The sequence below is a fragment of the Saimiri boliviensis genome, chromosome 11, assembly GCF_048565385.1.
Source record: "Saimiri boliviensis isolate mSaiBol1 chromosome 11, mSaiBol1.pri, whole genome shotgun sequence".
NCBI lineage: Eukaryota > Metazoa > Chordata > Mammalia > Primates > Cebidae > Saimiri > Saimiri boliviensis.
Window position 1 is genome coordinate 72,257,583 of NC_133459.1, and position 24,145 is coordinate 72,281,727.

Here is a 24,145-nt window from a genome sequence, read left to right on the forward strand (position 1 = left end):
AATTTCTCTCACTCTATGACTTGCCTTTTCATTTTCATAATAGTGACATTTGAAGAGTAAAAGGTTTTTGCATTATTTTTTACCTTATGACTGTAGTGATTACAATACAGTTTTAGATTCTCAACATGTCATAGTCCACTGCCTGTGACTGTTGATCTACTTCACTTAAAATATAAAAACCTTCCAATAATATAGTTCCATTTTATCTTCATTCTGTATGCCATCGTTGGCATGTACATTGCATCTGTACAGGATATAAACCTAAATGTATTATGAGAATTTTTATACTAAACATTCACAACTTTTAAATAAATTAACAGAAGAGAAAATATGCTTTTTGGAAGTTTCCTTATAATAATCCTACATGTAGTTTTCCCTGTATAATGCTCTTTGAGATTCACTGAGCTTTTTATACCTGTAAGTTTATGTTTTCATCAAATTCAGAAATTTTAACCATTAGTTTTTCAAATACATATGTTAGATTGTTTGATATTCTTCCACATATCACCAAGTCTGTTTATTTTCTTTTGTCTTCTTTCTTTCTGTTCTCTAAGTTAGATTATTTCTACTTATTTCAATTCAAATTCACAGACCACTTCTCTGCCATCTCCCATCTGTTAATAATCTACCAGTGAATTATTCATTTCAGATATTTACTTTTTGCTTCCAGAATTTTTATTTATTAAGAATAAGATGTAATTCCAATTTCTCTGCTATGACACATCTGTTATTTCATTTTCCATATTTTCCTTTATTTTTTGAACCTATTATGAGTGACTAAATGTCCAATCTGCTGTTTTCAACATCTAGATTAGCTCACTATTTGTTTCTATTTTATCTTGACTACAGAGCACATCTTTCTATTTCCTCGTATACTGATTAATTTTTTATTGAAAGCTAGAAATTATGTATAATATTTTATAGGAAATCTTTATCATGTCATCTTCCTTTAAAGAATGTTGAGTTTTTTTTATATTTGTTTTTGTTTCATTTTTGGCGGGCAGTTACATTTCTGGTGGATACATTTGATCGAGTCAGCTTTGATTTGATTTTTTGTTAAGGCTGAATCTATTTAGTTTGAACTTAGCCTCTTGGAATACCTCTTATTCTAGCATGTGGTTCTCACTCCTGGACATGGTCCTTATTCCTAAAGCATGTTTTTTTTTTTTTTTTGGTATGTCGCCTGAATTCCCAAGCCTTTCCAAGAGACTCAGTAAAGTCTCTTTTTTCCTGCTAACTGGAATTCCAAAATCCCCCAGTATTGCGTGACCTCCAGTATCACCACCATTTACCTTTCAGCCATAAATCAGGTGATCTTTTCTAGATCAGCTCAAGGACTCATGATGGATCTCCATGGAGAATTCTGCAGTGCCTCTGTGCAGCTTCTTCTCAGTTACCCTGATCCGCAAATTACAGCCATTTCGTAATATCAGAATTCTGATCTACACTCTTAACTCAGTGAGACTTTCATATTGTGCTTTTTTGCAGAAAACTATTTTAGGCAGAAAACCTGGGCAATCATGGGATATTGTGTGACTTGCTTTATCTTTCCCTTTTCCTAAAGGACACAGATCTTTGCTTCTGTTCTTCAGTGCTTGAGAACAATTATATCATATATTTTGTTCCATTCTGTAGATTTTATTTGTCAATAGAGAAAGTCTATATAAGTTGTTATGCCATGACCATGTCTATTTTTTACATTGCTTCCAAAATGATCTAAAGGAAACAAAAATCTATGATATTAGTGCTCACTTTAAAACTTTCTATTGTCATCCATTGCCTGTATAATGAAATTCAAATTCCTAAATAAGAGATTCAAGCTCCCTTAATTCATAACTTTTCTAGAATCACTTTCCAGACTCTTTTCCTGTAGTCCCTGCTCATTCAATCCCAATGTTTTTCAATTTACTGTGCATGAGAATCATATAGTAACTATATGTTTGAAATGAGTGTTTCTCTTTCTACTTTAGTTGCATTTAAGTTAGTACATCTAGGGTATTCCAGGAATCTAAATTTTTAACAAACAACCTAGGAATTTTGATGTAAGCAATCTAAGTCTACATATTGAGGATTACTGTTCAAGCTTGGCAACTCAAATTGTGATCATATGATCCGTAGCATTTACCTCAACTAAAGATTTCAGAAATACTGCTCTTGTTTCCTATCTAGTCATTTTCAACCAGTACTATTCACGGGTTTCTAGAGAAACTTAACCAATCGGATCAATGGATCTGTCTATCTATCTATCTAGAGACATTTTTATTATAGGAACTAGCTCACATGATTATGGAGCCCAAACATCCCATAATCTTTCATCTATAAGCTGGAGAATCAGGAAAACTAATAGTATGATTTGGTCTGTGTCCAAAGATTTGAGAACCAGGGGAGCCTAGGGTGTAAATCCTAGTCTGAGTCAAAAGGCCCAAGCACGAGGATCAGTGATGTCTGACAGCAGAATATGGATGTCTCAGCTCAAATAAAAACAAATTCACCTTCCCTCTACCTTTTAGTTCTATTCAGGCCTTCCACAGATTAGATGACGCCCACCCATATTAGTGAGAGTGATCATATTTACTCAGTCTACTAGTGAAAATGCTGGCAGGGAATGGTGGCTCATGCCTATAATCTCAGCACTTTGGGAAGCTGAGGCAGGTGGATTACTTGAGCTCAGGAGTTTGAGATGAGCATGGTGAAACCCCATCTCTACTAAAAATTAGCCAAGTGTGGTGGTGCCTGCCTATAGTCCCGGCTACTCAGGAGGCTGAGGTGGGAGATCATGCCACTACACTCAGGTGAGAAATAGAGTGAGACCCTGTCTCAAACAAACAAACTAAAGCTAATGCCTTCTGGAAATACCTTCACAGACATACCCAGAGATAATGTTTTACTAGCTATCTAGGCATCCCTTAGCCCAGTCAAGCTGACACCTAAAATTAACCATCACAACCAGAATGTACATTTTAAAAAAATCCCAGCTGATGTATTTGCAGACTGGTTTGAAGATCGCCGTTTTAGATAACTCCATTCTTTAGGCCAAGCAGTTCCACACATCTTTATTTTTGTTCTTATAATTTTTTCTGCTTAAATTTTTTATTTCTCTTCCTGATGCAAAATTATTACTTATTTAAAACCAAGATAAACTGAGTTTCTGGAACTCGCAGAAAGATATTATTATACACTCTTTTGGGTTTCAATTACAAGTTTACATTATCTTTTATTACAGCACTTATAATTATTTGTTTATTTGCATATTTCAAATGTTGGTCTGTGAACTTTGGACTTTGGGACTAAGTCTTTTTCTTTGATTCCTCAGTATACAGGGCCTGTAAAGACTCAAGTCTATACTTACATCAATGGACTCCAAACAACTTTTATCATGTACTCTATAAAATTAGTACCCTGAAATACACACATGTGTCCATAATTATATACATTAACAAATAAATATCTGTTAATAGCTTAAGGCAAAATCTACTTTTTGGAAGACAATCAGTGCTAAAGTTTGTAGCTGTACGTTTATATTTCAAATAGCCTTTTTGATAATATAAAATATTTTGACAAGTTTATTACAAATATGATTAGACTAGAAAATTGACTTATATGAAGCTCAGAATGGTAGAAAAAGTACCAGCTTTTTCTTTGCTGCTTCTTAACTTAGTAATATCTATATGATGTATATTTTCTTCACAGGACTCTTTTAAAGATACCTGCCAAATTTAAAAGTGTCTATTCAGTTAAAAGTTGATATTAAAATTTAAAAATCCACTTACTTTGGCTCATGTAAGCTATAGCACATCCTCAATAACTAAAAGCTAAAGAAAAAAAAAAGAAATGAGAGGCAGCTCTCCGTCCTTTCCCATGTTGAATGTCAAGTATTTATATGTTCTACTTTGGGTACTATATGTGACACATGACTAATATATGAACTGAGGCCACCAGTGTAAATTTACATGTTAAACATTAATAAAACTTAATTTATCTTCATATATAAATGTATACAAGTGGAGTTTCTAATTTTTTTACCCTAATGAATTTTATTACAAGATTGTTGTCATATTTATATCCCACTATAGAGCATACTTTTTTAGGTAGTATCTAAATTGTATTTCTAAAATGAAACACAAGACTTTGGGGAAAAAATTGAGACCTCTGATATAGTTTAGAAGATCTTAATTGAGAAAGCTAATGAACAAAATTCTATTAGACCATCTAATTTAGCCTTACATTTAACTTTTATTCGATACACAGACAAGCCACTTAATTAAATTTCTTTAGAGAGAAAGAAGTAGCATTTTGATTCAGTAACTTTTTAAAAAAACATTTCATATGATAAAGGCAGATATTGAATGGTAATGGTCATTTATCTCATCCTATATATTTCTTGCAAGATCTAATTCCAATCATTCAGAAGCAGAAGTGATTCTGTATATGTATTAAAAGGAGAAGGACATGAATGGGGGAAAAATTGAATTAAGCCTATGTTGCCTGGCTTAGCAGACCTAGGTACATTTTGCTATACAACTGTGCCCATCAGAAAACTCTATGTTTTCTATCAGTGGTGATTCATAGCCTGAATCATTATATTAATATATTTTATCCTGACTTCTTTTCCTCCTTAGCACATATATTTAACTGCAAAGTTAAAATTTTTTTTCAACTATCCTAAAACCAAAGACCCAAAGTAAATGCCTCACAGTCTCTAAATGCTGTCTATTTAGACCAAGATTCCACAGCCTTGGCACTACTGACAATTTGGATTGAATAATTATTTGTTGTGGGAAGCTTTCCTGTGCATTATAAAAATGTTTCACAGCATCACTGGCCTCTCTTCTGTATATGACAGCAGCTACTTCCCTCGTGCCCAGTTGTGAAAACCAAAAATGTCTCTAGACATCACTCCTGAGTTGCAGAAATCACTCCCTGTTGAGAACCGCTGTTTTAGAGGACATATTAAAATATTCATTCGCTTAAATTGATTTTTTAAATCTAAGTTACCTTTTTGTTTAAACAAATAAAGGTTCCTGATTAAAGATTGCATTTTCCCCAAATGGGAATTTGACAAGATAGTAATAAGAAATACTTTGAAGAAAAATAAAGACTCAAAAAAAAAAAAAAAAAGAATTCCACTTTTTGCATTTTTAACTAAACTATCCAGTTAATGGTGACTTTTAAACACTTTAATACTAGGTCCTCACTTAAGAAACTAGAGAAAATTTTTACTCATAGAGTAATCATTAAGATAGCTTATTTATATGCACATTTTTTTCTAGTAACCAAATATTTCATAATATCTTTTAAATGAACATGTTCTCAATAAAATTTCATAATCTCTTTTAAATGAACATGTTCTCAACAAAATGTTAATAGGATTCTGACTGAAGATGGTAATTTGTAATTTCTACTTCAGTTGTTACACCAGGCTGTAGTATTTTCTGGAAAGCCTTCCTTGATACCTCCCAAGTGTGAGTTAGGTATTGCTACAATGTACTCTCTTAGCACCCAGTACTTACTATACTGTGTATGCTACTCCATGTTATTACTATGTTAATACTTGACTACATCTCTCTATCTTCCTCTATATTAGGGAACACAATCTCACATCTCTTCAAGGATGACATAAGTAAATGAAAGTGTTAGATAATACAACAGACTATGATAAATGGTAACTAAAACTTGAAGACTGTGGTAACTTAGAAAACTTGCCTCATATAAAGGCAATGGTCACTCTTCAGCTTCAGCTAATCACTGTCATAAAAATGTAGACCCATTACTGCCCCAAATTTCAGAGAATCATAAATTATGTGAAGTTTCCTAATATTTAAATGTTCACCATTAATGTAGATTTTTAGTCACAAAAACTTTACAGGCTAAGCCATATATCTGTCTATTCCTCTTGTAGCCTGTTTGTAACCTCTGATAGTAATTATGAGCACCACCAAAGCAGAGATCAGATCCAAGTTGCTTATCATCTTATTCTGAGTGCTTAGATCAATCCTTGATTTATATACATTAATAAATAGATGTTTTATAAGTGAAAGAATGAAGTTATAGTTCTTTGGTAACTGGGGAGAAGAAAAATATTTCAAGGGAGGCAGGATCAGGTTGACAAGGGGGAAAATAGTGTCCTATTTGGGCCATTAGAATTAGAAATTAGGAAATTGTCAGATATCTCTTCAAGGGATATTTTAGTAAATGTTTGGGAGAAGAAGATATAAAAATGGGTTGGAAATGAATAGAGTTAGGGAAGTGGAGGCAATAAACATTAATTATTCTTCCAAAAAGTACAAGATTGGGCAGTATTTGAGGAGAGGCCAGATCAGGAAGTTTGCTGAAACAGCATTGTCCTATCTTTTTAAACTCTTACTCCTTGGAATAAATATAAAAATTCAGAGTTTGTTTAAATGCTATTTTTAAACTTAAAATAGATATTATTACTAAAACAAATTTTAAAAAATAAAGTACTTACTATGTCTTTTCAAGTAGCGTGTGTTTACTTCCCCGACCCCACCACAACAGCTAGAGATTCTTATTATCTCTTATTACCTCTTCTTGTTACATCATCAATATATTATTAAATGAGATGATTTAAGGATGTTCAGTTGGAAGCAGCCTGCAGGGAGAAAGACATTAGGGAAAATGGGAAAATATATGAAGGAGGGTTGGCAGAAGTGAAGGGAAAAATAGGTCCAAAGCAGGAATACAGATAATCCAAGAATGTGTTACTTCTCTTTTTTTCTAAAATTTCAAGCAAAGTCAAGTATTTCCACCACACTGAAACTCTTAAAAACTGGTATCTTTTGTGAAAATAAATTATGAATTATTTCAACAAGAGGCATGTAGATATGAACTTTTGTGAGTGAGCAGATATTTTCATACTGATTAATAGATACTTTCACTGGGGATGTCTATGATGCACGAGGCAGCTCTAGTCCATTAAATTTTAATGCCTGGAACTAAGTACATTTCATACTGAAGCCCTGAATAGTTCCTTGTCCTAAAGGAAAACTTAATATTATTCTTCAAAGCCTCCAAAATTGCCTTTTTTTAAAAAAAATTTCTTTATAAAAACACATAAACTTTAACAATTGCTATGCCGGATAAACTGTTGGTGAAGAAAAAATATACTTAGAGAAACCTATTATTAAAACATTTATTTATATTTCTCTATTTTTATAGAGAACACAGTTTTCTTTCCAAACTAAGTTCAGCTCCTTCTTGGAGCTAGATATGACACTTCAGGGAATATTAGAGGTGAATAAGATATTACGGAAAAGAATTTAGGCCAACTCTGTAACCCTATAGATAAAAAGTTAAGTATTTTGTGATTAAACATCTCTTGAGATAGAGTGGGTTGAGTCATAAGGTGAATATTCTCATAGAGGTAGGCCAATTTTGGGGGTGATACATTTAATATGAATATAAACTTATACCTGTATCTTGAATTTATAAGCATTTGCACATACATTTTGTCATTTGATCTTTATTACAACCTTGTAAGATAAATAAGATAAGTATTATTTTTTTAAAAAAACAAATGAGAAGTACAAGGTCAGGGCTTATACATGAAAGACAAATTATTAGTAGTTGAAGGGTAATTGGGAGAGGGGGGAATTACATGATATATTAAGAAAAGCATAGTATTAAAAATCGGAAGACCTAATTTCAAATCCCAGTTGAGCCTAATTGAAAGCTACATTAACGAAACACATTTTATGCTATGGAATGCCAATTGGGTTTTCTGAAAAGCAGTCCTTGAAAAGAATATAAGAGTGCAAGAGATTTATTTAAAGGTGACACCTATGAAAGGAAAAGGAAGGAAACGGAATTGGTTATGAAGAGCTGTCAGACTACAATAAAGATCTGCTAAAATCTCCGCCAGCCCACTGAGGAGCTCCAGAGGAAAAATTGCCAATGAAAGGAGTGCCACACAGGGTAGAAATGTCGAGGCCCTTCTTTTACCATCACCTTACTCATTCATTGACTGGGGGTAAGGGCCACCCAGAGAAGAAACTGACCACAGCTCTAATGCTGTAGTGGATACTGAAATAACTGAGAAAGCTGCCAGCGAACCACCATCTGCCCACATTCTTCATAAAGGAGGTGTCAGTGACATATCTCTATTTCTGCCACACATGAAGAAATGGTCATGATTCTACAATATATGAAAAAAGGAAATTACCTATATGTAGAATTAGATCAATAGTGTACATAATAATAATTATGTGTCAAGCATTGTACTAAACATGACATTATCTGATTTAATCCCCACAACAGTGCTATGAGAATGATACAATTGTTTCTTCATTGCACAGACAAAAACTTGGCAGCTCAAAAGGTTAAGAAACATGTCACAAATGTAGGAAGTGCCCATCAATATGCAAACTCGAGTTTGCTCTCCTGGGGTAGCTTGTGCTCCATCTAGTTGCACAAACATACATACATAGAACTAAGAATGGAAGGGGGAAATACACACATAAATGATAATAGTGATTATGTGGTAGTACTATGGGTTATTGAATTATTTGTTCCTTTTCTTTGTTTTTTACATTTTCTGCTCTGAGGCATTCTGGTTGTCTGTTGGGGCATAACAAACTACCCCAAACTTGGTCCTCTAATGTAACTAATTTTTTATTCTCACAGATTCTTAGTTCAAAAATTGAGACAAGATGCTGTGTGGATGGCTTGATTCTGCTCCACAGTGTTTAGAGCCTCAGGTGAGAAAATGTGAATGACTAGGTTTTTTCATCAGTCTGTAGACTGCAATTCTCTGGAGGCATCACACACTGGCTGAGATAACAGTAAGGCTGAACTTAGCTAAAACAGTTGATTGAAGAGCCTTTATTTGGCCTGTGTTTCCTTATAACTGTGGCTACCACAGGTTAGTCAGATTTGTTACATGGTAGTTCAGGGCTCCCAGAGCAAGTTTTTCAACAAACAAGAAGGAAGCTGTGTTGTCTTCTATGCCCTAGCCTTAGAAAAGGAACACTGCTTCATGCTATTGGTCACAATCCACCCAGGTTCAAGGGGAAAAGGCGTAGATCACAAATACCCATGAGTAGCCTATAAGTGAATGATCACCATGTTTTGAAACCACCAGAAGGTATATTATGTCCATAATCAGAAGAAAGTACATTTTTATACATCAGTTTATTTTTTATACTGAACTGCAGTTGAAAATATTTTTTGTTAGTAAATACATTTTTACAATGTATGTAATATAGTAGTAGAGGATTTGAGCTCTGTGATATAGTGACTGCTTATCTTGGCTTTATCCACAGCAGTAATCACAGAGCTAACAACAAAGTAGGATATTAAGTAAGTGCTGTTTTCAGGTTTTATGAATAGTACAGAGTTGCAGTTACTACCGTTACAAAATGTTTTTATCCATTTACATACATTTTGGGAGATCTATTCTACCTCAAATTCCATTTGTCAAGGATATAGGTGGACTGCTTTTTTATCTAAGCCTCATTCTTTCACATATGGATTTTCTTCCGTTTAAAAATAATAAATATTATACGCATGAATACATTACAAAGAGCTTATTTATCCTGCACTTTAGGATACTTCTGTGTGTCACATTGAATGATAATGCTTTAAATTTGGCTACTGAGTACATAAAGGAAACCTGCCAGTTCCCACAAGACTCTTCCCTAAGCAAGTCTTAAGAGACTTTCTTTTAAAAGCATTGTCATTAGATATTTGTTACATATAGTAAAGTGGAAGCAATAAATGACATCAAACTTAGAATATTCAAAATTTACCGAATGTTTGCATTTTACAGGAAAATTTTTTTCTGGGAGGTGTGTACCATACTGCTGACTCTTAAAATTATTTCATTAGGACAAAATATTCCTGTAGAGTAAGAAGGGTATGAGTTTAATACAACAAAAGTATGTCCTGTCAGTTTTTCCTGGAGATTGGATAAGTTTTTCCTTGAGATATGGAAAGTCAGAAGTGAAGTATTGACTTTGGAGTTCAACAGACCTGGGTTTGCATCTATCTCCAACACTTACAAAGTAAAGTTCAGTTAGTACTTTAAATTCTTTAAGCCTGAGTGATATCAGCTACAAAATAGGGTTAATAATTATTTTCACTTATAGGCAAATTGTGAAGCTTAAAAGAGAGGATATAGATGAAACATTTTGCATGGAACTTGGCTTACAGTAAGCAATTTATATGCAGCAATTACTGCTTCATATTTATTCCCTTTAGCATAGCTGCATAAGATAACAGTTCTATTTTGGTAGTATTCAGTTAATAAGTATTTAGATCAATTAGAGGTCAATCTTGGGAAATCCAACCAAATTATGAAAGGATAAATTATTACTCTTAACTTTTGACCTTACCATTTGCCCAATCTGAAGGAATCTTAATGTACTTTTTTACTTGAGGACAGGATAAATGTGTGTTTACTAAAATCTGCCTAATAGATAAATGTTTCACATGCTCTGTGATTTACATAGAATTTATTTTAATTTAGCCTAGTACAGTGTTTGTCATAAAGCAGACATTCATTAATAAATAAAATTGGCGAATAAAACAGTATTCATCTTTCTACCGATTTATACAAGTTATTTATGTATTAAATATGTAAACCATTTGTCAGTGTTATATGTTGTGAATATTTCTCCAATTTGTCACTTGCCTGATAATACTGTTTTTAACACTTTAATTTGCTCAAATCTATCATACTTTATATTTTAAAATATAATTTTATGCTTAAAAGGCCTTTTCTACTTCTCTGCATTTAAATTTCAGACCATCTTCAGGGAAAATGTTTTAAGTCAATGTTTTCTCCGTTTATGTCAAGACTACTCATGTCTTTAGACCTCACCAAGGTTATTGGTGAAGTGAGAGTTAACTCCTGTGAACTGTTTTCTCTGGAGGAGGAGTTCTCAGTTTCTGGCAGCCTATGCATGGCTAAACTAGCTGACATTTTCTCACTTCCAGGACTGGTACAGCCTTTTTTCATGTTTTATTCCTTTGTTTCAATGCCTAACTCGTGAAGCAGAGGGAGTGGAGTTCTGAGGAGGAGGTAAAGGGAAAGGAGAAAGAGAAGTTAAGTGATGAAATCAAATCAATATTTTATTTGGCACTGAGGTTATACTGAGCCCCAGACTCCTGTGTCCTATAATAATGAATTTTATTGGGCATTGTAGGTGCCAGGTACCTTTTCATTGCTTTATAGGTATTATCAGAACAATTTTAAGGTGGATGCAATTACTCTTTCCTTTTTATATAATTAAAGAAATCAGCAAAAAAGGGTGACAGAACTGCTCCAGTTCACATAGTCATTGTCAGAGCTGAAATTCTAATTAGGAAGGCTAATTCTATGACCTGCATCTTAATCCTGCATTATATGCAGCTCAAATTTAACATGTGAAAACAAAACATTTTACTTCTGCTTAAAACTCTGCTTCTTCCTGGTTCTTCCCCATCTCTCTACCATTTTATTTCACTACTACCTATTGCACTTGGGAAAAATCCCAATACCCATACCATGGCCTATAAAGTCCTGCAAGAGTATACATCCGTGACCTCATCTTGAAAACGTCTTTTCATTTGTTTAACCATTTACTCAACATTGACCTTGTTGTTGTTCCTCAAACACACCAAACTTTTATCTGTCTTATGACTTTTGCACTAGCTATTTTTCGTATTTTAATGCTTAACCTTGAAATTGTGACTTTCTGGCATTTAGCATTTATCTCAAAGTTCACGTCTGCAGTGAATCTTTCCCTGATTACCCAGTTTAAAATAGCCATCTAATCATGTGTCTGTTTTCATCTCATAGCAGTTGGTACTTTAAGCTACTGTATAACAATTTCTTACTTGTTTACTTTTTGTCTCTCCATTCACATAAACATAGTAAAATATAAGCTCTGTGAGAGCAGGGATTTCACTGTCTTTACTCACTGCAGTGTCACCGCTGCTCAGAAAAGAGTTTGTTACATCAGATATGATGAACAAATATGTGTTTACCATATAAAGAGTGTATTGAAAAGGGAAATGCATGGTCAAAATTGGGTGTAGGAAAATGTATCTAATCGTATGGAGGATGGACTGCAATGAGAAAAAGTATTAGTGAAGGACATTAGCTAGCAAGCTGTGTAATACATAGGATTATGTTAGAAATAAGAAGAAATGTGAGTATACGTGAGTTAAAACCTGTAGAATTCTGAAACTAATTGAGCTGAAGGGACTCCAGGTCCCTTCGGGTATAAAAATTCCATTAATATAAATAAGGAATGCTAGATGATTACAAGTCAGCCTGGGAAAATAGTAAATGATAGTTACAAGAGCAATTTTGAATTTTGCATTTGAGATGCTATTGGTAGGCAAATTATATGGGACTCAGACTTAGCAGAGAAGTCAGGACCAAAGATGTATTTATCAGGTTGTATAAGAATTAACAAGGTGACCTTTAAAATGGGAAAGTGGCTTAGGGTTAAATTTCCAAATCACAGTGTTAGGAGACAGACAGAAACAAAGAATAGGCAACACAAAGAAATCAAAGAATGTATAGTTTTAGGAAAACGAAGGAGATAAGAATTTCCAGGAGAAAGAGATGATCTAATTATAGAGAGAATGACTAGGAAGACATTGGATTTGATAAATAGTTTACCTTTACAAATTGAAGAACTGATTTCAGGAGACTGGTGAGGTCTTAATGCCCTAAGTGGAAGAAACAGTTATGGTGACTTCTCTTGATAATACAATGCAAAGAGGAGTGAAAAATAAATCTGCCTTAATGAGGAGTAGTGTGAGAAAAGCAAGATTCAATATAGAAAAAGTATGGTTAACTCATTTGAGATTTATGCGAAACTTGGGTATACTTACCTAAAGATTGCTAAAAAAATGAGATCAGAACTGTCACCAAAATCAATGTCTTTTTTCAGAAGGTTGGATGATGAAGGCAAGAATGAAGATAAAACTAGCTTAGCTTCAGTGGAAAAATGGAGAAAATAAAAGTTTATAGTTCAAGCATACAGAGTCAATGGAAGAATAAAGGTTGAAGATACAATCTTTATTTTACTTTCTTGGAAGAACAGTTTGAAAAGGGGGAAGATTTGCAAACTATAAAATTAATTTTATTATTTTTAGCTCTTCATCAAAGTTTATTCGTTTTTTAGAACTTCTTGTAGGCTTTTATGTAGGTGTGACAGCAATAAGAAATCAAACTTTGCTTTTTAATGGTAAATTTTTCTTAACAAACAGTATTTGATAGTATATGTATGTAAGTCATAAATGCACTGGCTTATGTTATGAAGACTTGACTTTATTGCTACTTGAGGTGTTGATAGACCAAATATTACAGAAGTTGGGGTTTTCTTACTTTCAGGGAAAGGCTTAAACATGGAAATCTTTGTATTACAAAGATTAAATACCAAACAAAATTACAAAATTGAACTATAAAATAAAAATTCAGTTAATGTTAATTACTATTAATGTTATAAATATTATTTCCTGTCTTTCCAAAGGCAGAAATAAAAATAATACTATAAAAAGTAAAAAAGAATTACTTTAATTACTGCATAAATTTTTCAAATTTGGAGGCTCAAATAATAGTTCTAACATATTCACTGGTAAAATGAGTCAAGTTAAGAAAGACACTATGAATTAATTATGCATAGATTTAATGATTATATATTAGATGAGAAGAAATTACTGAACTAACATGAAACAGTCTACTGGGCTGCATGCACTTTGTTCGGTACTTGGTTCATACTCTCTTCTTAAATGGTGTATTTCATCCTCATCTATAAAAGAAGAAAAAATTAAACCTTTAAACTGTTTCTGTAAATTCCTGACCTCATTGGGAGTTAATTTTAGTTGCTAGAAAAGAATATGCATTAGAATAACATACATGTAAAATTGAGTTTGGGTTTGCAAGAGCCTAACCGTACGTAATGTCCTTTCTGTCTTTCTTGTTCAATCAAGTATTGATTGGAACTGAACATCTCTGTCATTTGGTCCTACATTTCCACCACCTGAGAACTATTCTCTGGTATCTAACATGCTCTTATGCCAGAAATCACATTTAAGTTTCCTTTGAGTACCCGAACTGACTGATAGGCAGAAAATCAATAAATCATGTTGCACAGCTTTTAAACCTGCTATTAGTAGAAAAGTAACACTAAGATGTGTTCCCTTACAGGATAATGCAGAATTGATCACTTCTCTGCTTCACAGTGGAGCTGATATACAGCAGGTTGGATATGGTGGCCTCACTGCCCTCCATATTGCTACAATAGCTGGCCACCTAGAGGTAAGTCGTACCTTTGGCACCTGTGAAAACAAAAGTTATCTAAGTTTTGGATTCTTGTTCTTAACTGTTTTCAAATACTGTCTGTCTTTGAGACTCTACAAGTTGGTTTATTTTTTAGCTATTAAACACATTCATTTCTTATTGGGGTAAAATTTAGCCCTATAAATGGGCATTGGATAGTCAATTCAGACCATTTTATAATAGTGTATGCAATCATCAATTAACATAAAGGTAGCTAGATATACAGCGGGTTTATAGCATCTCAGTTTCGACAACTTGAGATTTTAACCTTGGGGAAGTTAGTGGATCTCACGACATCCCTCTTTTCTTCACTTATAAAATAGGAATATAAGTAAACCTATTATAATGATTAAATTAGATGATTCACATAAAGCACTTTGTAGTTTGTTTAATGCAAAGGACAAAATGAAAAATTATTCGCTCATTCATCTACTTATGCATTACTTGAATGAATATTTATTCATCACCTATTATGCACCAGATTCTGTTCTAGGTGCTGGGATCACAGCTAGAAAGACAAGCAAAATTTTCATTTTGTAGAGTTTAGCTGTAAAGAGTAAAATAGACAAGAAAGATAAGAAAATATTATATAATGATAATTAATAGTGAGTAACATAAAACTAATAAAGTGAGATAAAATGAAAACAAGAAAGAAATGGGCACCATTTTAAATAAGCTATACAGAAAGGCCTCTGAAAGGAGGTGATATAGGAACAGAGATTTAAACGTAATGAGAATGTCAGCCATGTAAAAGGAGAGAAAAGAATTTTAAGCTTAAGGAATGGCACTTGCAAAGACCCTGAAGCCTAAAAAGGCTGGGTATATATGAGGGACATGATTGAGCCAGGGTTGTTAGATTGGAGTGAATTGGAGGTAGAATGATGAAGACAAGGTCTGGTGAATGGTTCCAAGCCAAGTCACACAGTGTTTTAAAGGTCAGAGGAAGGACTCTGGATCTTGACTTGAATTTAAAGTATTAATTTTACGTATCATATTATGGGAAGGACTTCCATTTCCATGATTTGGTTAACTTCACAAATCCTCAAGGAATAGTTTTTATTGCTGCTGCCATTTGATAGATGCAAAACTAAAGCTCTTAAATAGTAATTGTCTTGACAAATTACAAAGCCATTGAGAAAAAGAGCCATGTTTGGAATCCTGATCTTTTTACTCAAAATCCCATGATTGTTATACTTTCTCAATTGTGGAAACACAACATAGCTCAACAGTATAGAAAATGAGAAGTCTCACATCCTCATTATTAAATAGTTATCTGTTTTTCCCTTTTAGTCATGTTGCAAATTCAATTATACCTTCTTCACTAATACACACACATACATATACACACACAAACTGAACAAACAGCTGCATATAGAACAAAATATTTCATTGAGAGCAAAACAGTTTCCTTCATGTTGACATTTCCACCCCTTTCTGTATCACTTTATTTCCTAGAAAATAAATCTTTTTCATGAGATTCATTGTAAATATAAGTGAGTTTGTGTTATCTATGAGGAAAGGGGAAATTTCATTAGATTCACTTAAATACAAATTTTTTCCAAAAACAAAAGAAATCAACTGAGGCCAGTGATAAAGTAAATGAGTGGTAAATACTAAGAAGTCTGGGTGAAATAATTTATGCAGTAGACACTAAGTTCTAGCAAAACAAGATCAACCTCTTAATGCCAGGAAAATGACAGAATATGTTTTCAAAACAAAATCCCTTTTTTCCTAATGTGTTGATTACTTTTGTGAATGATAGAATTGCAGTGTCTTCTAAAGCAAAGTGGTTAAGAACTTAGTTTCTTCATCTCCTATTCAAATAGCTCTATTTTCTTTCTTTCTAAATAATAATATGGAAGGAAGTATTAGATTGATTCTACCAGACTTAGGGCAAACCTCATCAAAGTATGCCAAAGAAATCTCTACTTCTGTCTTGCAATTCTTTATGAGTTGTCTGACTTCCCTAATTAGCTGATACTTGATGATTTTACAGTCAATATCTAACACTGCAAAAATCAAGTATAGATATATTAGCCTTTATTTTTTTCTTACATAGGGGACTAATTAAATTACTGATCAAGTAATAAAAAAGGGTATCTGAAAATATCTAAAATCATCATATTCAAAATGAATATTTTTTTATTATTTCTTTTAAAACTATTACCATTAACCTTGACCAATGTGGGGGTTGGGAACACTGATCTTCTGTACAGTTGAAAATCTATATAGACATTTTGACTATCCTAAAACTTAACTATTTATAACCTACTGCTGATTGAAAGTCTTATCGGTAATATAAACAGTGCATTAACACATATTTTTAATTTTACATGCATTATATACTATAATATTAAAGTAAGCTAGTGAAAAGAAAACGTTATAAAGAAAATCACAAGGAATAGAAAATATGCTTACTATTTATTAAGTGGACGTGGATGATCATAAAGGTCTTCATACCCATTTCCATCATATTAAATAGGCTAAGGAAGAGGAGAAAGAGAATAGATTGGTTTTGCTATCTCATGGGAGGCCGAGGTAAAGGAAAATCCATGTACATGTAGCCTTGCACAGTTCAAACCTCTGTTGTTCAAGGGTCAACTATAATTGTAGTAAATACTGTCAATATATCTTTACCCATATTTATTAATGCATTTAACGATTTTTGACTATACATTTGTCTATAAACGGTTAGTATAGGAATGATACAACAAAATAAGGCATAGATTTTCCCTAAATATTTTGTAATATAGCTGGGCCACAAAATAGATATGCAGAAAAAATTTATAAGCAATTCAAAAGTAAAACAGCAATATAATTATAAGTAAGGAGTAGGAAGGATGAAAGTAGGTTTGATAATTAGGATTACAGGTGTTCTTCATCTTATGATGGGGTTGTATCTGAATAAATTTATCATGAGTGGCAAATATCATAATGAGAAGCGCATTTAACACATCTACCATACTGAACATCATAGCTTAGCCTAGCTAACCTTAAATATGCTCAGAACTTTACACTAGTCTACAGTTGGGCAAAATCACCTAACACAATACCTATTTTATAATAAAATACTGAGTATCTTATGTAATTTATTGAATACTGTACTAAAAATGAAAAGCAGAATGGTTGTGTGGGTATTCAGGGTATGGTTTCCACTGCTATGTATCACTTTCACACCATTGTAAAGTCAAAAAATCTTAAGCTGAACCATCATAAGTCAGGAGACATTTATAATTTGAAACATAACAATCATATAGAGAAAATCTCAGAGAACACATAATTAGAAGAGTTAAGACTGGCAATTCACAAAAGAAAAAGGTTTGATTGGACTTACAGTTTCTCATGGCTGGGGAAGCCTCACAATCATGGCAGAAGGCAAAGAGGGGCAAATCACATCTTACATAGATGGCAGCAGGCCAAGAGAGAATAAATGATATATAAAATGTAAACTCCAGATAAAATGATCAGGTTTCCTGAGACTTACTCACTACCATCAGAACAGTATGGGGGAAACCCCCACTATGATTCAATTATCTCCCACCACGCCCTTCCCACAAAATGTGGGGATTATGGGAGTACAATTCAAGATGATATTTGGGTAGTGACACAGAGCCAAACCTTATCAGAGATTAATGTGGACTCCAAGAGTTAGGGAAGTAGTTGTGAGAGGGGATTTGAAACTGGACTGCTCTTTAAACTATGATGAGAACTTAGACAGCAAAAAGAAGAGGACTCTGTCCCACAAACAGGAAAGAAAAAAAAAGCTAAGCTCATTTAAGGGACGGTGAGTAAAATGGTAACATGAAACAAATTGTGAAGAGTTCCTCTAGGTAAAGAGAGTTAAGAATGAACCAGACTAAGGAACCCTGGAGAGTAGAAGTCTAAGGAGTTTATCAATGCAAGAAGCAATTACTGTGGTTTACAATATGTAACACACAAGAGGAGAAAGTGTGGGAGATAAAGAGATTAGTAGAATACAGACTTTCTCCCTTTTTAAAGAAACTTAGAAGAACCAATGTGATTTATTTTTCCCATGGGAAAGAGGGAACTATTGAGAAAGTTTTTGAATAAGAGAATAATTGAAGATTTGATAAGTAACCTTTTTAAAGGATTTCTTTGATTGCATTATTTAGCATGAATTCTAGTGTGATTACATGATGATTAAACAAAGAAAGATAAAAGCTTGGGTAAAGGATTCAATTCTGAGGAAAAATCAATTAGCTCCAGACATGTTGATTTTCTGATGACATTCAAATTTTCAAGTGAAAGTGTTTATTAATCATTCAGGAACATACAAATGGCATTTAATGAACATGTTTGGGCTTAATGTAAATTTTTAGAAATTACATGTAGAGAGATAATATTAGGAGCCATAATAATAGCTGAAAATTGTATATTGATTATAATGAATGGTCCTAAGAGAATCTGTGCAGGGACTTATGGAATTATTGAATAGCCATTGAAGGAAATAAAGAATTGCTCAGAGATATGAAAAAGACTAGGATTATATTAATATTACAATTAGGAGAGCTTCAAGGGTTAAAGGATCCCAGACATCAGAGAGGTTAGTGCAGAAAGGATGAGCACATTAGGATAAAATATACATTGACTATTTCCTTACTATACTAAAAATTTAGGTGCTTATTCCACTCCTATTTTTTATTATCGTGGTTAGCAGAGATAGCAACAGATCAGTGGGTGTTCCCTTTCGTTAGTAGTCACTATCTTTTATTGCCCACCTTTCTCTGTGAAACAATAGCTGATGCTAAGTCTGACAGGACTCTTTGTCTCCACATATCAAATTCAGACCTTCCATTAGTGCCTCAAGTATGTTTGTCCTCCCATAATTGTGAATTCTATTAAGCAATCTTACAATAAAATTTACATTGACTAGGCAGCTGTCTTCTTCAATAATAGAAGAGAACATGTGCTGCAGATTCCTAGGCATGCTGACTACAATTTGGGACTCAGATTTAAATTTACTGTGCTTTGAAGAGTAGGCAAATATTAGTTGTCCCAGGTTCCGATACTTCTCTTTGACTGATAAATGCATCTATCATTACATTTGCATATACTGCTTTGTACAAGGCCTAAGATCCTGTCAGCAATCAATAAACATGCATTAAATCCTCTTATTCCCTTTAGGTCTGGAGATTGTGAGTCATAGGCTTTATCAGGCATGGAAAAGGAAAAATATTAGTTAACATTTGTTGGTACTTTATCACTCACATACATTTGTCATTTGGTTGTTTTGTGAGATAACTACTGTCAGACTCAGTTTCTTAGTGAGGAAACTGAGAACTGGAGAAATTGAATGACATCTACATGGGCATTCAGAGGATAAATAAGCTGGATGGGACTCCAATCTGGTGGTCTACCTTCACATCTGTAGTCTTTTAAATAAAAGAGCAATTACTCCCCAGAGACTCTTCTATTTATTGCTGTAACACAGCTTATACCCATAAGACACAAAAAAGTATTCAGAAAGTGAAAAAGCAAACTGAATATGTTACTGTCTAAAGCCCAAGCATTACTACACATGCAATTAAAGCAACATTAAATTATTCAAAACCAATTTTATAACTCATTCACTATCAGGGCATCATAATCTATGGAAATATAATGTAGGTATATGAGCACACAACACACTCATGCTCCAAGTGTAAAACACTTTATATTTAATCAAATAACTCTTTAAAAGTTGTTTCTCTGTTCCATTGGTGTTTTGTGAGTAGTTTCTGCAGTTGCCAGAAGTCAATCTCTGCAGCCAACAGAAAGGCATGCAGCAAACATGTAAACCAATGTACAATGTGTAGAGGTTGTCGAGTGTTTTGTTTTTTTTTTTAACAGAAAAGTGTACTTTCATATACACCTTGTGCAGGGAGAGTATCATCATCATTGGATTTATTCTATCCTACCATATCCCATTTTCAAATTATAAACACTCATCCAATTGCTGCTTCAGACATGCCTCCCAGTTATTTTGGAATTTATTTCTGATTTCAAGAAAATGCAATTGATAATTGTTTCAGTTCACTCTTTACTAAATCATCTAAATGTTTCAGTAGAGAGTTTTGTTTACCAAGAAGCCTCTGAGTCTGTGTAAGTTATTTTTTTAACAATGGCTTTTGTTTTCTCTCCAAAGGCACAAATGATAGAATGCTTAGAATGATAAAATGTGGTTTCTCTCTCTCTTTCTCTTTTTATTTTTTTAGGAAGAAGGTAGTCATGAGTTTTTTACCTAAACAGTAGCAGGTCTGCCCCAATCTTGTGAATAGGCAGTAGTCCCTTGTGAATTCCTTTTAGAATCAGAACAAATAGTAAAACACAATAATAGTTGAGGCTTTGAACAGATAACTTTGTATTGACCATATTAATTGACTTAATCCTCAGTTGAGAGTTTCTCCTCATTTTCCTCAGATGAAAAAACCAAAGTACAAATAAGTAACTTGTCCAAGGTGACAGAGCCAAAAATTTGCAGAGCAGGCATTCTCATGCCACCTAGCTTCAGAGCCAGCTCTCACAGTGCAACACTGCTTCTCTTCTGATCCAAACAGTAACCTCTGAGCTCATCTGACCAGAATTTAAGCTTTGGACATGATACATAGGAACTCAGAATGTGTTGGGAAAACATGTCATAGCCAAAGACCTGAACCATCTCAAACACCAAGCACATTAAGATATTCTGGTGCTTTTTTGTATGGTCCCCATTCTTTTGGGATCTATTATTTATTTATAAAATTTCTGCATTACATTTTTTAAACAACTTTGTTGAGATAAAATTTACATACCATATAATTCATCCATTTAAAATGTACATTTCAATGATTTTTAGTATAGTCGCAGAGTTGTGTAACTATCACCACAATCTAATTTTAGAATATTTTTGTCACCCAAAAAGGAAACTTTATACCCATAAAGTAGTCAATCCCACCCACCCCTCACTGCCAAGACAACCATCAGTCTACTTTCCATCTCTACAGCTTGGCTATTCCTGACATTTTATAGAAATAGAATTGTGTAACATGTGGTCTTTTTGTGACTGGCTTCTTTTACTTTGCGTCAAGTTTTCAAGGTTTATTCATGTTCAATAGGGTTGATTTCTATCAAAATTATGTTCTAATTATATATGACTTTATGTAGCAAAACAGAAAAAGAAACAGTTCGACTTATAGTGTAATTGCAGTTATTTTCTACAGTCTGTCTATTTCATTATAAATTAATGCTGCAAGGAAATCTTCAACTAAAACTTCAAGTTCCCAAACTACACTTCCAGTTATAAGAATATGACTAAATTATCAGACTAGGAACATCCCCATGAGAGAAAGTGGCTAAGTGGGGCTTCTTCTCGAATAGGCAGGCCACCTCTTACCTGGGTACTGAACAAGGCCCCTACTCCATATGATTAATCCTCCTTCCCATCACAGGCTTGTTCTTTGCATTTTTAAGCAGTTATGACTTTGTTAAAATGCAGAAGTTCCTAAAGGTTGAGTTGTGGTTAGCTTTTTATAGCTAAAATTTTAGTAATCAGTTCATACCTTAAAGCTTTGCTAATAAAAATTTGATTTATTGACCAGCAATATAGAATAGCTAGTGAACTTGTTAGAAAATAGAATCTCAAGCCTACCTCAGACTTGTCTATAATTAGCATTTTAAGAAGATTCCAGGTGATTGATATGGATATTCAAATTTAAGACACCCTCCCCTAAAGGGTATTAGAAGAAATCAGATTTAGAAATATCTGAGGAAGATAAATAGAAGCAATGAATGAATGAATGATTAGAATGGCGTAGCTTTCATTTGCTTTGCTTTACAATTTGCTTTTGGTTGGTGCTGATTTAAGTGCTTTAGTAACTATTAAAGTGGCATTCAGGGCTTATTCTAGATCCCAGGATCATAATCGCTCATTATGCACAACATATGTCTAGTACTTCACACATTTTGGGCACTCTATATGTATGTCATCTCTTTTTCCTTTCTTTTTTTTTTTTTTTTGAGACGAAGTTTCACCCTTGTTGCCCAGGCTGGAGTGCATTGGCCTGATCTTGTCTCACTGCAACCTCTGCCTCCTGGGTTCAAGTGATTCTTCTGTCTTGGCCTCCCAAGTAGCTGGAATTACAGGCGCCTGCCACCATGCCCAGCTATTTTTTTTTTTTGTATTTTTACTAGAGAGATGGCTTCACCATGTTCACCATACTGGTCTTGAACTCCTGACCTCAGATGATCCACCCGCTTTAGCCTCCCAAAGTGCTGGGATTACAGGTGTGAGCCACCATGCCCAGCCAGTAGTAATATTAAAATAAGAAGAAAGTTATAATACAATGGAACTACAGCACAATAATTGTAAAACATAATAAATAATCCCACTGAAAAATGGGCTAAGAAAGAGGCAGAGCAAGATAGCTGAATTTAACTCCCCAGCGATTGTCCCCTTACCCCCAACAGGAGCACCAAGTTGAACAACTGTTCAAGCAGCAAAGAACCTTCATAAGAACCAAAAATCAGGTGAGTGATCACAGTGCCTGGTTTTAACATCTTATGAAGGGAAGAGGCACTGAAAAGGGAGAGGAAGACAGTCTTCCATTGCCCAAACTCTTCCCTACCTCCCCACTGGCGGCACAGCATGGCACAGAGAGTCTGTGTGTCTAGGAGAGAGAGAGAACAAAGTAATCGTTGGACTTTGCATTGGAACTCAATGCTGCCTATCATAGTGGAAAACAAAACAGGGCAGAATTCTGCCAGCACCCATGGAGGGAGCATTTAAAGTAGCCTCAGCCAGAAGGTAACCCTCCCCTGCAGCAATAGAAACCTGACTTCAAGCTTGGTCTACCATTGAGTGAGTACAGTGCTGGGGTCCTGAAAAAATCTGAAAGACAGGCCACAAGCACTACAGTACTTGAGTAAATACTGATGCTGTTCTGGGCTTGGAACCGGTGGACTTGGGGTGACTGTGACCCAGTGAGACACCACATGTGGTGTCCAAGGGAGTGCTTGCATCACCCATCTCCCAACTCCAAGCAGTGCAACTTGGGGAGAGACTTCTTTTGCTTGGGAAAGGGAGAGGGAAGAAAAGTATAGAGGACTTCATCTTGCAACTTGGGTACAAGCTCAGCCACGGTAGGATAAAGCAAGTAGCAGATTCTGGAAGCCCCCTCCTGATTCCAGGTCCTGGCTACTAAACAGCATTTCTAGACCCACCCTGGGCCAAAAGGGAATCCAGTGCCCTGAAGAGAAGGATCTGGGCCTGGCAGGATTCACCACTTGCTGATTAAAGAGCCCTCAGGCCTTGAATAAACATGAGTGGTAGCCAAGAAATAGTCACCACAGGCTTTGGGCAAGACTCAGTATGCTGGCTTCAGGTGTGACCCAGCGCAGTCTCAGCTATGGAAAAGTAATTTATCCTCCCTTGGCCTCTTATTTTCTAATTTTAGAAAGTGGATTATACTGTTACCCACCATATTAGTTGTGTGTGTGTGTGTGTGTGTGTGTGTGAGTGAAATGACAACATATGTTAAATGCTTAGACACTATCTAGCACATAAACTTTCAGAAAGTTAGCTATCATTTTTATTTGTTCTGTTTTGTTTCTGATTTTACTGTTACATACTTCTAAAAAAATATGGTATCCTAGGTAGGATAAAACATTAATGTACAATTTAACTTAGGGAAAGATATCCCTATTATATTGAGTTTTCTATTTCAAAACAAGTTTTTTCCATGTATTCAAGTTTCTTTTTCAGTCTTTCAGCAGAATATTATTCTCATAGATTTGTTAACATTTATTTCTAGTTATTTTGCCTTTTCATTGCAATGTGAATGGCATTATCTAATTTATATAAAACATATGAAAAAT

At 34.2% G+C, this 24,145-nt stretch overlaps 1 protein-coding gene across 14 annotated transcripts in view; it reads left to right on the top strand.

Moving 5' to 3' along the window:
• The window catches only part of TNNI3K (TNNI3 interacting kinase), a 323,082-nt gene that overhangs the window by 44,643 nt on the left and 254,294 nt on the right, over window positions 1–24,145 (top strand). For 13 of the 14 annotated variants that reach the window (XR_012512449.1, XR_012512451.1, XR_012512453.1 and 10 more), the window contains one exon: window positions 14,162–14,272. Coding sequence is in view for 8 of the 14 variants with exons in the window: in XM_074381016.1 (XP_074237117.1) it covers window positions 14,162–14,272 (111 nt within the window). In the remaining 6 variants the exon portion in view is untranslated. Of the gene's footprint in view, window positions 1–8,640; window positions 8,715–14,161; window positions 14,273–24,145 lie in introns of all 14 variants that reach the window. The other variant, XM_074381020.1, reaches the window with a different exon arrangement.